The following is a 15594-nucleotide window of genomic DNA, read 5'->3' as shown; positions in this document are numbered from 1 at the left end:
AATTATTTTTTGGTGAGTTGGTAGCACTGTCTTTGACATCTATGCAGAGTTTCATGTCAATATATTCAATTGCTGCAGAACTATACGTATTTTTGTAAACATACAAGAGTGAGTTTTCCGATTTTTACTATGTCTGATTTTGTTGAGCAAAGAATTTGCATTAAATTTTGTTTGCGGAATGAATATTCTGCCGCGGCAACGTTGAGGATGTTGCAGAAGGCCTTTGGTGATAAGGCTATGTCGCAAAAAAATGTTTACAAGTGGTACAAAGACTTCAAAGAAGGCCGAGAACGAGTTCAAGACGAACAGTGCCCCGGACGACCATCAACATCTACTGATGAAAGCCACATCAAGGAAATCAAAGATTTGCTGTTCGAAAATCGTCGATTGACAATTAGAGACCTTGCTAATGCTACGGGCATTTCATTTGGATCAACCCAAACCATTTTAAAAGATGTTTTGTGCCTCAACCACGTCAAATCTCGATTGGTTCCAAAAACACTCAATTTTTTGGAAAAAAAGCGTCGTGTTGACATCTGTGAAACAATGATTTCTGACTATCAGGACGTCATAAAACGCATCATTACGGGAGATGAGACTTGGATCTATGCATACGATCCGGAAACAACCGACCAATCGAGCGAATATCGTGCAAAAGGTGAACCAAGACCGAAAAAACCGCGTCAAAGTCGCTCAAAAATCAAGGTCATGTTGACAGTTTTCTTCGATTATCGTGGTGTTATGCATCATGAATTTCTTCCGCCAAGCCAAACTGTTAACAAGGAATATTATTTGAGTGTTATGCGCCGTTTGCATGAAGCTATTCGCCTCAAGAGGCCAGAATTATTGGCAGACAATTCTTGATTTTTGCACCACGATAATGTATCGTCCCACACTGCATTGGTTCTTCGAGAACATTTCGCCAAAAATTTGACCCATATCGTTCCACAACCACCGTATTCGCCTGATTTAGCACCGTGCGACTTCTGGCTGTTCAACAAACTCAAAAGACCGCTCCAGGGACACCGTTTCGACTCGATTGAGGAGATAAAAGCCGAATCGAAGAAAGTATTGAAGGCCATCCCTCCACGACCGTCAATATGGGTTCAGACCCGGACGCTCAACGCTGAATGCAATCCAGTGGCTTCGGGACCTGACCCGGACGGTCGTGGAGGAGGGGGCGGGGTGTTACTAGCGGTGTCATTGGACATAACAAACGCATTTAACACCCTGCCCTGGCTGGAGATAGGACAGACCCTCGAGTATCACGGGGTGTCCGCCTATCTCCGGCGCATTCCATCGGCCTACTTCGGGGGTAGGGACCTCGCCTTCCTGAAGGAGGGCGGAGTCCAAGGCCGGCGCGCAATGGAGCGCGGTGTCCCGCAGGGGTCGGTTCTCGGCCCCCTGCTATGGGACATCGCGTTCGACCGGGTGTTGCGCACTCTTCTTCCCCCTGGCTGCCACGTCGTCTGCTATGCGGACGACACGTTAGTGGTGGCCGGAGGGGAGAACTGGAGGGAGCCCGCCTCCGAGCGGAGGCGGCACTAATATCGGTGGTGGGTACCATCAGGGACCTGGATCTCAAGGTGGCGCCCCACAAGACTGAAGCCGTGTTTTTTCACGACAGCAGTCGTGGGGCGCTGCCGGAGACTCGGGTCCTGGTAGATGGTGTCCGCATCCGCGTCGGGCCTACGATTAAATATCTGGGCCTGACGCTGGACAGCCGGTGGGACTTTGGGCCACATTTTAGCCAGCTGGTCCCCCGGGTGCGCAAGGCGGGACTGGCAGTAGCCAGCCTGATGCGCGCCCAGGGGGTCCAGGATGGAGGGCTCGCCGCCTGTACGTCGGTGCGGTGCTCTCGCTAGCCCTATACGGGGCGCCCATATGAGCGCCACAACTCATGGCCGCTGGCTGCAGCAAGCGCTTGGTGCGCCAGGCGCTGCGGCCGATGGTCGTGAGGACAATTAGAGGGTACCGCACTGTATCGTACATGGCAGCGACTACCCGGCTCCCCTCCCGTGGAGCTCCTCGCTGAGGAGCAGAGTATTCTCTATTGGAGGGTGTGAGAGCTCCGCGAGGAGGAGGAGCTAACGGCCAGGGGCCTGATGGCCCTGAAGTCCCAGGCCAGAACCCGGGTACTGGAAAGGTGGTCGGACACGTTGTTCGACCCCCGAGAACCCGGGCTCCAAACGGCCGAGGCTGTCCGCTCCTGCCTACCTGAGGTGGTAGGCAGGGTGGGATGCGGACTAACCTCCCATCCAGTGCAGGTGCTGACCGGGCATGGGTGCTTCGGTCGGTACCTGCGCCGGATCAGGAGGGAGCCCACCACCCGATGCCACCATTGTGCGGGACAAGAGGACACGGTGCATCATACACTGATGACATGCCCTGCATGGAGTCAGCAGCGCCGTGTCCTCGCCCGCGCGGTGGGGTGCCGCGTGGGGGAACTTCGCTCCCGCGCATGGTAAAAGCCATGTGCGGGAGCGAAGAAACTTGGGGAGCGGCGACCTCCTTCTATAGGGACGTGATGTCCAAGGAGACCGTCGAGTGGGAGCGTCGCCCTAAACCCCGCCGCAAAGTGCGGTGGGGGGGAAGGCGACGCTCCCCGGGAGTAGACAGTGGACCCGAGGCGGTACCGGCCGAGGAGGAGCGGCCACCGGTTAACCGGAAGCCGCCCCCTCGGCCGCCCCGGGCACGACTTCGGACGCGCGGGAAGGGGGATGGGTGAGTAAGCCCGCCCGTCTCCCCTGTGCGCCGGTAGGGGTAGGGAAGTGGAAGCCTGGTTGGGGCCGGGCTCCACTCCTCCGTCCCCCTTGACAAACAAGGGGGCGCGGGGGGAGTGTCCCCTCCCTCCAGAAGGTGAACCAGAAGGCCAACCCGGCTGGATAACCAGTCGGGGTCCGCACCCCCGACTCCCTTTGTGGGAGAGGGTGCGGTGCAAAGGGCGGGGGGCTCTTATAGAGAGCCCTGGGGCCAGAGTGTCGAGGAGGGAATACGGGAGTAGTTCCCCTGACTCCCCCCACCACGGTCCGAAAGGTAGACACCCCGCGGGGGTTTTAGTCGGTAAGAGTTCGACATAACATCCGACCCCCCCCCCCCCAAGGATCGGGGGCATCCATGATGGATTTCCTCTACGTGACCAAAAAAAAAAGTTATATTTATTACTATTATCCAAGAAATATAACTCTGTTACTGTTATCGTTGCAATTAAAGTGATTAATATTTGTATTAAAAAATTACAGACAAAAAATTACTTTTAACCTTCTAACAGCGCTACAAAGTAGTCACTCATTGTTTATTGAAAAACTTGCTATTACCACTACTAATTCTACAAAAATTACTCATTATTACTCTGATAATTTAAAGAGTAATGAATTATTATAGAAAGTACTGAGTTGGTATTGTTTTTATCAAGTTTTGAAGATCATTATCTTGACAGGTCCATGCCAACTCAGTGCTTTCTATAACAATTCATTACTCTTTAAATTATCAGAGTAGTTTTTGTAAATATATAACGAATAGTTTTTGTAAAATTAGTAATGTTAATAGCAAATTTTTCAATAAACAATGAGTGACCACTGCATAGTTAGTGCTGCTTATGTTAGAAGATAAGTAACTATTTGTCTGTAATTTTTTAGTGCAGATATTAATCACTTTAAATGTAACGATAACAATAACAGAGTTATATTTCTTGATTAAAAGTAATAAATATAACTGAATCTTTTGTGTTGGACTTGAAAATATACTCTAACATATAGAATACATGTGCATGAGATAAGCGACATCGAACTGTTAAGAAAAGGATCTTCAATATTTGATGAAAATGTTACCAACATAGTACTATTAATAATAATTTAAATGTGTGTAAAAAGAAATGTGAAATCCAAACAAAATTACTTAAAAAAAAAAGAAAAAAGCGCCAAGTACATGCGTTCTAGCGTTTGTTCCGCAAATATAGATTTAAAAAAATGTTATAAAAAATAAGGACCAAGAAAATAATATGGGATGTTATGTTTTAAATTAACTTCCCAAAAATGATTTCATTGCATGGAAAAAAATATTCAGGAAAAATTACTAATGCAAATTTGTACAAAATGTTACTTTTTAATCTTTTTAAAAAAAGTAATGAAATCAAAAAGTTACGCCAACTGATAATGTAAAAATATATTGTACAAAACATGAAAAACGAAGCAACGAAAACAAATAAAATTAAAAATAATAAAACAATGAAAAATAAAATTAGATTAAGATTTAGACAAAAATATTTGGCGTACCCAGGATGCATTAACAAAAGTTGTAATAGATTATACATTTCAATCTTCTAATCATTGATACATTTTATAATTATATAATGACAATCTATATTTCTGAAAGTTAATATTGAATGTGTTAACACTATTTATATATTTGACAGTTTATAATATGTTATAATATCTGGGTACGCCAAGTGTTTTTGTCTAAATCTTAATTTTATTTTTCATTGTTTTATTATTTTTAATTTTATTTACTTTCGTTGCTTCGTTTTTCATGTCTTGTATAATATATTTTCGCATTATCAGTTGACGTAACTTTTGATTTCATTACTTTTTTTTTAAAAAGTTAAAAAGTAACATTTTTTGTACAAACTTGCATTAATATTGGGGACTTGAATAAGTTCTCGCTGTTTCCCGACAGATGGTGTTATCTTAGCCTTTTTGCATCAGGCAATACTATAGCCAACTTCATCGTAAAGCTCCACCATTAGGCTCGAAGTGATAGTATATGTTATTTCGCCGAAACGTAAATAACATATTTTTTCATAGCGTTAAATGTGTCGAATTTCGTGCCAAAAAAAGAGTATTTGCGGGGAATTTTACTGCATTACTTTTTTCAAAAAAAATCTGCAGCTGAAGCACATAGAATTCTTGTGGAGACTTATGGCGACCATGCTCTGTCGGAAACAACATGTAGAGATTAGTTTAGACGCTTTAAAAATAATGATTTTGATGTTGAAGATAAAGAATGCTCTGGCGCACCGAAAAAGTTTGAAGACGAAGAATTGGAAGCATTATTCGATGAAGACCCATATCAGACGTAAAATGGACTTGCAGAATCATTAGGAGTTGATCACACAACAGTTGCCAAACGTTTAAAAGGATTAGGAATTATTCAAAAGCAAGAAAATTGGGTGCCGTACGAATTGAAGCTGAGAGATATTGAACGGCGTTTTTTCACGTACGAACAGCTGCTCCAACGGCAAAAAAGGAAAGGTTTTTTGCATCGTGTCGTGATTGGCGATGAAAAGTGGATACACTACGATAACCCGAAGCGTAGAAAATCGTGAGGTAAGCCCGGCCATGCATCAACATCGACGGCAAAGCTGAATATCCATGGTTCCAAGCTCATGCTCTGTATTTGGTGGGATCAGCTGGGTGTAGTATATTATGAGCTTCTCAAACCCAACGAAACCATCACGGGAGATCGCTATCGACTACAATTGATGCGTTTGAGTCGAGCATTGAAGGAAAAACAGCCGCAGTATGAGGAGAGATACGACAAAGTAATTTTGCAGCATATCAACGCTCGGCCACATGTTGCAAAACCGGTCAAAACCTACTTGGAAACGCTCAAATGGGAAGTCCTACCTCACCCGCCGTATTCACCGGACATTGTTTCTTCCGATTACCACTTGTTCCGATCGATGACTCATGGCTTGGCTGAGCAGCACTTCCATTCTTATGAAGATGCCAAAAAATGGATCGATTCGTGGATAACCTCAAAAGATGAGTCGTTCTTTCGACATGGTATTCGTATGCTGCCAGAAACATGGGAGAAAGTAGTGGCTAGCGATGGACAATACTTCCAATGACATGTTCTTTACTAATTTTTTAAAATAAAATATTCATTTTCACGAAAAAACAGCGAGAACTTATTCAAGTTCCCAATAATTTTTCCTGAATATTTTTTTCCATGCAATGAAATCATTTTTGAGAAGTTTAGAACATTAATTTAAAACATAACATCCCATATTATTTTCTTGGTCCTTATTCTTTTATAACATTTTTTTAAATTTATATTTGCAGAACAAACCCTGAAACGCGTGTACTTGGCGCTTTTTTTTCTTTTTTTTTTTTAAGTAATTTTGTTTCGATATTAACTTTCCAGAAATATTCACTGTCATTATAAATCTATAAAATATATCAACGCAATTATTGGCAAATTAAAATGTACAATCTATTGCACTTTTATTTTTATGTGACATGGGCACGCCAAGTGTTTTTTGTATAAATTTAAATTTTGTTTTTTTTGTACTAATTTTTTTGTAACCAATTTTTTGTGTAATATAATTTTTTTATTCTTGGTTACAGAATAAAATTTTTGTTATTATTCGTGTCAAGAGGAAACATCAAGAATTTAACATCTTTGCTCCAAATTATTTCTTTGTTTTAATGTTAACTATGTTTTATATTTATCATAACATTGTACTTAATATATATAAATATATATATATATATATATAAAAAGGAAACATTCATATTATATAAAAAATTTAATATTTTTTGCTCCAAATTACTTCTTTGTTTTAAAGTTAACTATTTTTTATATATTTTCTCGTTATCAGTTGCAATTTTCAATTTCACTTTCACTACTTTTTATTATAATTTATTATAACATTTTACTTAATATAAAAATTATTTCAGTTTGGTTTATAATAACATTATACTTAATATATCCAATTTTCTTTTTAGATTGGGCTATCTTCGTTTCAAATTAATTTTCTTTATCTCATTTTTTGTCATATTTTGTATAATTTATTTTTATTTGATCTATCTGATACTTTTTTTTATTGAAAATGGTTTTAATAATATTTTCTATTTTTGTAACATTTTTAGATTTGTTATTTTATAAATAAAATATTAAATAAAATAGGAGTATAAATAAGTTTCCGCCGTTTGACAAAAGATGGCCCCACTAGAAGGTTATGTTGAAATTGTCAGATGTAAAACGTAATATCGTAAGTTTGGACATCTGGTAAGAACATAACCTTGAAGTATTAGTGACTCCGTATCAGCAACACATAATTTATTTCGTGCGAATATGTCAAGTTTTGTGCCGAATAAGCGTCATTTGCGGGAACTTTTGATTTACTTCTTTAATTTGAAGAAATCTGCAGCTGAGGCGCATCGATTGCTTGTAGAAGCATATGGTGAGATTGCTTTAAGTGAGAGAAGTTGTCGTGAGTGGTTTCAAAAGTTTAAAAACGGTGAGTTTGACGTGGAAGACAAAGAACGTAGTGGAAGGCCCAAAGTGTACGAAGACACGGAATTGGAAGCATTATTGGAGGAAGATTCGTGCCAAACGCAAGAACTTGCACTTACATTAGAAGTAACTCAACAAGCAATTTCACATCGTTTAAAATCGTTGGGAATGATTCAAAAACAAGGAAATTAGGTTCCATATGAACTGAAGCTGAGAGACGTTGAACGCCGATTTTTCACGTGTGAAATGCTGCTTGCCAGGCATAAAAGAAAGGGTTTTTTGCATCGTATAGTCACTGGTGATGAAAAATGGATCCACTACGATAACCAAAGAAAAAAGAGAAGAAGAAAGAAGAGAAGAAGAAAGAAGAGAAAATCATGGGGACCACCTGGCCATGCTTCAACAGCTCGACAGCCAAACTGAATATTCATGGAAAAAACTCATGCTGTGTATTTGGTGGGATCAGCTTGGTGTCATGTATTATGAGTTGCTCAAACCAAGCGAAACCATTACTGGAACTCTCTACCGAACACAATTAATGAGATTGAGCCGAGCACTCAAGGAAAAACGCACCCATTACTACTCCAGACATGACAAAATTATTCTCCTACATGACAACGCTCGGCCACATATTGCAAAATCGGTCATAACCTATTTGGAAACACTTAATTGGGAAGTCCTACCCCACCCGCCGAATTCACCAGACATTGTCCCTTCCGATTATCATTTGTTCCGGTCGATGGCACATGGCCTGTCTAAGCAGCACTTTACATCATATAAAGATACTAAAAATTGGGTCGATTCGTGGATAGCCTCAAAAGATGAAGAGTTCTTCCGACGTGGTATCCGAATGCTGCCAGAAAAATGGGAAAAAGTAGTGGCTAGTGATGGACAATACTTTGAATAAAACGTAATGTACCGTTCTTTCACAATAAATTCCTAATTTTTGATAGAAAACGGCGGAAACTTATTTGTATTCCTAATATTTTTTATAAGAGCATTTGCTTTTGTAAATGTAAAATAATTCCACATGAAGTGCGTGAACTTGGCGCCTTTTTACCTTTTTTTTTTTAAAAGGTTAGTTTGTACGGATATTTATTAACATGAGACTTAATAGTAGAGACTTGCGTTAGTAACATGTGTGAAATACATACCCATCAGAACCCATTGATAAGCGATATATAACCACGAGATATCATTGTTTTTTTTTCTCGTTAGTCTGGCTGTCATCAGTAAATCAAATATATTCGCGAGAGTAGAAGGAATCCACCTGCGACGTTGTACGAATACGTCTGTAAAAACTTCCGGTGCATGAGTATACGCATCACTAGCTGCTGAATACTCGACCTGATAAAATCAAATTGTAACAATAGATTATGGTTATTTATTTATTGCTTTATGTCTTTTTCATTCTTTAGTATTCTTCAAGTTGATTACTTACTCGTGAACCCACTTGGAGCAACAATGTGCAGAGCCATCGATCCTCACCTTGATCGTACTGAATGTAGTGTCTGGCCTCGGTTGACTTGGTGGCGTATTTTGCCATCACATTATTTTGCATCAATGCATTCGCTCTAAACAAGGAGAAACAACCAGGACTACACAGAACACAACCGATCGTGTGCTCCGTAGATTTCTGTAGCCAATGACCGATAGCATACTCGAACTTTTGTATCCAAACTATTGGACCTATACATAAGAAAACGTAAAAATCTAAAAGATCCTAACAATAAATGTTACATAAAATTTTAAGATCCTATCTCATTTAGATTAAAATATTTAACATCAATTTATCCAATCCTGTAGACTATACCTGATCCGATTGGATGTATCCGACCACATGCAGCACCGAGATCTTTATCTTTTTTCATTAAATCTACCAGAACTTTAACAGCCGATGGTTGAAAGTCAATGTCCCCATCTAGCGTAAGAATGTATGTGTTCTCAGCGATGATCTCTTTCCGATTTACGTCGATTGGCAATGCCATCAAACGATAGCCCAGAAGATAATACATGTACATGACCTAGATGATACAACAATAACGATTTTAAGAATTTATAATTATATGATCTTAATAAGAACTTGATAAAATATCTATTTATTCATTTTATATGTTTCTTATGCATCTATATATTTTTATCTCTATTCCCATACCTGGCTCCATCGTTTTCTTTGTCTAATCTTATTACTATCCTTTAGATGAACTATCAGTTGAGTTTTTCCTGGTAATGTCCACATGAGACGACCACCATAAGGTGTTGGGTATTTGTTGGGAGGCGAAGAACGCATATACATGTTCTCCACATTTCTTTGAACCGTCTCCACCAGCATTACTACATATTGATTGACTTGTGTCTCATTCTCATCGTGGTCACATAAACCAATACAGCCATGCATGCAACAAAACGCGTCGTCGAAGAAAATATGCGCTGATGAAAAAAAATGCAGAATATTTTGTATTCGACAAACATTCGATCAATTTTATAATTGTAGATTCGAAAATATAGATTCTTAGCTAAAATAAAGGGAAAATCAGAAATTTTAATTAAAAGATTAAATTAATATAATAATAAAACTCATTATATTAACTCTCTTATATTAATATAATAATAAACTCATATAATATATACTGCGTACTCAATTTCAAACGTAATAGGTAAAAAATCTCGAAAACTATGAAAGCTATTAAAAAAAGCTAAAACACCTGTTCCATGATTTCGAAGGGTAAAGAGAATGGTAGTATTAGTTTTTTATTTAGAGGGCATTTTCAAGGTCAGTTGAAGGTCTACGTAATTTTTTTAAATAGAAAACCCAATTTTTTTATTATATCATCTTTTTATACCAATTAATTTTAACAACTTTTGTTTGAAACATTTCTTTATTCGCCTAATATTTTTTGAAATATTTAAGGAAAACTTGGTAACTTTTTCAACATTTAACTTACGATATCTCGCTAACTATTCGTCGAAAGAAAAAATAGTATTAGACTTTATTTACTATCAAGAATATATTACTATAATAGTACCCTAATTTTTGTTAACTTAATCGTTAACTTATCGACTTCTGGAAATTTCAAAATTATTAAATTATTAAATATAAAAATTATTAAATATAAAAATAAAAATAATTGAATATATAGGGTGTCCCAAAAGTAGAGGACTACCCTAATAACTCTGCAGTATTAAAATTTCAAGGAAAATGATCTAAATAAAAGTTGTAGGGATTTAAGTGAGCTACCATATGATGACTTTGACTTTGACCTTGACCTCTATTTTAAGATCAATTGAAGATCAACTTGCGTTTTTTAAACAGGAACCCTTATTTTTTATTGCACTGTTTTTTTCTACTAGTTAATTTGAACAACTTTTGTCTAAAATATTTTTTTATTTGTCTAATATTTTTTGAGATATTTGAGAAAAACTTGATAACTTTTTCAATATTTAACTTACGATATCTCGCTAACTATTTGTCGGAAGAAAGTAGTACTAGACTTTCTTGCTTTATTTAGTCTTAAGAATATATTATTACAATAGCGCCCTGACTTTTGTTAACTTACTGACTTTTAGAAATTTCAAAATCACCAAATTAACAAAAATCAGGGCGCTATTGTAACAATATATTCTTGAGACTAAATAAAGCAAGAAAGTCTAGTACCACTTTCTTCCGACAAATAGTTAGCGAGTTATCGTAAGTTAAATATTGAAAAAGTTATCAAGTTTTCCTCAAATATCTCAAAAAATATTAGACAAATAAAAAAATATTTTAGACAAAAGTTGTTCAAATTAACTAGTAGAAAAAAACAGTATAAAAATAAGGATTCCCATTTAAAAAACACAAGTTGACCTTCAAATGACTTTGAAAATAGAGGTCAAGGTCATTATAAGGTAGCTTACTTAAATCTCTACAACTTTTACTCAGATCATTTTCCTTGAAACTTCAATACTGAAGAGTTATTAGAGTGGTCAGTTACTTTTGGGACATCCTGTATATATACAGTCTATAAAGTAAGAGCGTGTACGGGTTAATGTATAGAAAAATTTATTTTTAATGATTTTTAAGTACATGGATTTGTTGTACTCCATGAGAAGAAAAATGCTATACCATTAATAATGAGTCCAGTCACCACCGGCATTGATAATTGCCTGGCATCTCCGAGGCATACTTTCCACTTAGTTGACTGCGCATTCGTTCGATAAAGACCTCCAAATGAGATGAATTTGTCGTGTCAGTTGCTTCAAAGTGCACACTTTTTTTCCTCAAAGCTTGTGCTTGATATATGCCCACACATTTTCAATGGGATTTGCATCTGGCGACTGCGATGGCTAATCAAGTGTGACGATGCCAGACTGCTCTTTTCATTCGGTGCAAAGCTTGCTCTGGTGTTTTGGGTCGTTGTCTTCCTGTAAGATCCAGTCCTCGTTTTTTTGATGAAGCATCGTTCAGCAGTCGGCAACAAATACTTCTCATAAATTTTAAGCATTTTCGGAGCATTTAAATTGTATGTAAACAGATGTAACGCTCCAAAACCCTGTTTCGAAAAGCAGCCCCACAGATGAACTTTTATAGAGTGTTTAACAGTCCGTTGTATTAATCTATTGGTCAAGGTTGACCAGGAACGTCGGATGGCAATATATCCCCAAACAGAAGCTTCGTCCGTAAAGATCACGTTGCTCCAATCTCGGTCCAACTTCTCTTTTGCCCAAGCAAATCTTTTCGTCACATGTTTTTCGTCTAACAGTGATTTCTTCATTGTGCTTCGATATTTGAGGTTATGCGCAAGGAGGTGGATTTGAATAGTTGTATGTGATACTTCTATATCCTTCTGTTTTAATTTTGCTGCTCTTTGTCGCAATGTTAAGGTCGGGTTCCGCTTAAACAAATTCACAATTTTTTTTTCCATATTCGGTGTCACTTTGCCTATCAAGCCACGTTCTGGCAAGTCATCGACATTTTTTATCTTCTTATATTGCTGAACCCACTTAGCGACGAACGATTTTGACTTTCCCATGTATTTAGCAGCCACTGCATATGACATTTTTGGTCCTTTGGGGTTGGAACAAAGGAACACAACCTCGTAGCGCGATGCGTATGCGGAACTCATGACGGTTAACGTGTTTCTCAGGTTAGAGTTCGACGCCAACTGAATCTTTTGTGACAAAGCATTCACGACAAAGATTTCATCTATCGGCTCACAAAAGAACTAGGACGATATTTGAAACCAACTGCCATTTATGTACACGCTCTTACTTTACAGACTGTATATACAGGGTGTTTGATAGCTGATCATGCAGACGAAAGATGGAGATAGATTAGGTGTAGCCGAGAAGAAAAGTCACGTATCATAATGTCAAATTGGCAATAGTTACCGAGTTATTAATTAGCTTTTTCTTTATAGCTTTTTCCTTATAGCTCGCTCGCTCCTCGTCGTTCGCGCTCGCTCGCTCTTCGTCGCGCTCGCTCGCCTCTTGTCGCTTGCGCTCGCTCGCTCCTCGTCGTTCGCGCTCGCTCGCTCCTCGTCGCGCGCGTTCGCCTCTTGTTGTTTACGTTGCCCCTCGCCGCGCGCGCTTGCCTCCCGACACTCTCTGACTCCGCCTGTATCAAATGTCTACGTGCTTACTGCGGCCGCCCTCCGCTCTCTACGCGCTCGTTGGCTCACATGTTTTAATTAATAACTCGATAACTATTACCAATTTGACATTATGGTACATGACTTTTCTTCTCGACTACACCCAATCTATCTCCAACTTTCGTCTGCATGATCAGCTATCAAACACCCTGTATATTATGAGTTTATTATTATATTAAAAAAAAAAAAATATATATATATATACAGGGTGTTTGATAGCTGATCATGCAGACGAAAGTTGGAGATAGATTGGGTGTAGTCGAGAAGAAAAGTCATGTACCATAATGTCAAATTGGTAATAGTTATCGAGTTATTAATTAAAACATGTGAGCCAACGAGCGCGTAGAGAGCGGAGGGCGGCCGCAGTAAGCACGTAGACATTTGATACAGGCGGAGTCAGAGAGTGTCGGTAGGCAAGCGCGCGCGGCGAGGGGCAACGTAAGCGACAAAAGGTGATCGCGCGCGACGAGGAGCGAGCGAGCTTTTTCTTTATAGGTTTTTCCTTATAGCTCGCTCACTCCTCATCGTTCGCGCTCGCTCGCTCTTCGTCGCGCTCGCTCGCCTCTTGTCGCTTGTGCTCGCTCGCTCCTCGTCGCGCGCGTTCGCCTCTTGTTGTTTACGTTGCCCCTCGCCGCGCGCGCTCGCCTATCGCCACTCGCTGACTCCGCCTGTATCAAATGTCTATGTGTTTACTGCGGTCGCCCTCCGCTCTTTACGCGCTCGTTGGCTCACATGTTTTAATTAATAACTCGATAACTATTGCCAATTTGACATTATGGTACATGACTTTTCTTCTCGGCTACACCCAATCTATCTCCAACTTTCGTCTGCATGATGAGCTATCAAACACCCTGTATACAGGGTGATCCGAAATTCGCGCATGCGGAGTATGGGACATGATACTTTATACTAAAATAAACAACTTTTTCCTGTAGCAAAATTGCGTCCGACAAGTAGTTTTTGCAGAAGAGCATGTTAAAGTTAACGAATAAGCGCTCTTGTCTATACACAGTCTGTCCCAGATACGATGAGACTGGTTCCATCAAAGTTCTTAGCGCAGCGATATCTATGAGTGAATGATGGTAGGTGACTGTTCTACCCTTCATCTACTTAACCTCAAAATTTGAGCGAATTCGGTTGATATTTCACTGTGGTTTGACATTTTATGTAAAGTTACTTTGTGTACGTCGGTCGAAAAACCAACATGGAACATGTTTTAAATTGGGTAAAAGTGGTGCAGAAACGTACGAAACGCTAAAAAATGTGTACGGGGATGAGCATGTCCGGTGCACAGGTTTTCCGTTGGTTTGGTCGATTCCGTGACGGTCGTGAGGACCTTGCAGACGATGACCGAGCACCGCCGCCAAAAACCACTCGCAATGAAGAAAACATCGAGAAAGTCGAAGAAATTCTTCGAAGCGACCGCTGTGTGTCTGCCCAGATATTATCTGGGACTCCTACAACGATTGTGGGCCAGAATTCGACGAGTTCGACCGGAATATCGAGAGCTAGGCAGTTGGTTTTTGTTGCACGATAATGCACTATCGCACAAAGCCATCATGATACGTGAATTCTTGACCAAAAAAGGCATCATTGTTATCGATCATCCACCGTATTCACCTGATTTGGCTCCTTGCGACTTCTGGCTATTTCCCAAACTGAAATTGGCGATGAAAGGAAATCGTTTCGATACCATCCCGGTCATCCAAAAGACTTCGACCGCCATACTAAAGGCCATTCCAGCCGATGAGTATAAAAAATGTTTCGAAAAATTTGTTGAATGTTTCCAGCGCTGTATTGACTCAGAAGGAGACTATTTTGAATAAATAAGAATAAAAAATCAAAATAATAAACGCTTTGTATTTTTTTTAGACCAGTCTCATTGGATCTGGGACAGACTGTGTATAGCGCTCAGGATCGGCGTGTATGCCTTATTCGCGTGTACCTAATCAGTGACTAGTATTCATAAGTAGTCTTTTAATATGCTCATACGGCTCTGTTGTAATTAGTTTACGACATCTTAAGACTGTACTTAAGACAATCTTAAATAATAAGAATCAACTATAAACTAAATAATACCGGGATTTCACAATTCGCAAAGCATATTATTAGTTACATTTATTTTTATTTTCAGATGATATTGTGCAATCAGATAATTTTTTATTTATTTATTACGTAATAAATAAAGTAATTATTTTATTAATTTTGCATTATTTAAGCAATACAATACGGAAGAAAGTCAAATTCCGATATTGTCCATAATTGATTCTTATTATTTAAGATTGTCTTAAGTACAGTTTTAAGATGTAAACTAATCACAATAGAGCCGTATGAGCGTCTTAAAAGACATTACTTATGAATACTAGTTACTGACTAGGTACACGTGAGTAAGGCGCGCGCGCCGGTCCTAAGCGCTACATAGACAAGAGCGCTTATTCATTAACTTTAACACGTTCTCCTGCAAAAACTACTTGTCGGACGCAATTTTGCTAAAGGAAAAAGTTGTTTATTTTAGTATAAAGTATCATGTCCCATACTCCGTATGCGCGAATTTCGGATCACCCTGTATATGCAATATAACATAATATATATATATCAATATATATATTAATATAATAATAAATTCATATAATTGATATAATAGTAAGACTCATTATATTTCTTTCAAACACAAATTATCTTACTGCTTGTATATGTAATATCTATTATTAGAGGTAAAATTGTAATT

General features: G+C 39.0%; 1 protein-coding gene across 1 annotated transcript in view; it reads right to left on the bottom strand.

Moving 5' to 3' along the window:
• The window catches only part of LOC105191141 (chitin synthase chs-2), a 62123-nt gene that overhangs the window by 25294 nt on the left and 21235 nt on the right, over window positions 1-15594 (bottom strand). The window contains exons 9-12 of the mRNA XM_025302347.1: window positions 9395-9669; window positions 9053-9263; window positions 8681-8928; window positions 8394-8586 (exon numbers count right to left, since the gene is read on the bottom strand). Coding sequence (XP_025158132.1) covers window positions 8394-8586; window positions 8681-8928; window positions 9053-9263; window positions 9395-9669 — 927 coding nt within the window. The remainder of the gene's footprint in view (window positions 1-8393; window positions 8587-8680; window positions 8929-9052; window positions 9264-9394; window positions 9670-15594) is intronic.

Source organism: Harpegnathos saltator, unplaced genomic scaffold, assembly GCF_003227715.2.
Source record: "Harpegnathos saltator strain DR-91 unplaced genomic scaffold, Hsal_v8.6 scaffold486, whole genome shotgun sequence".
NCBI classification, from domain to species: Eukaryota; Metazoa; Arthropoda; class Insecta; order Hymenoptera; family Formicidae; genus Harpegnathos; species Harpegnathos saltator.
This window is presented reverse-complemented; position numbering and strand designations above follow the sequence as displayed.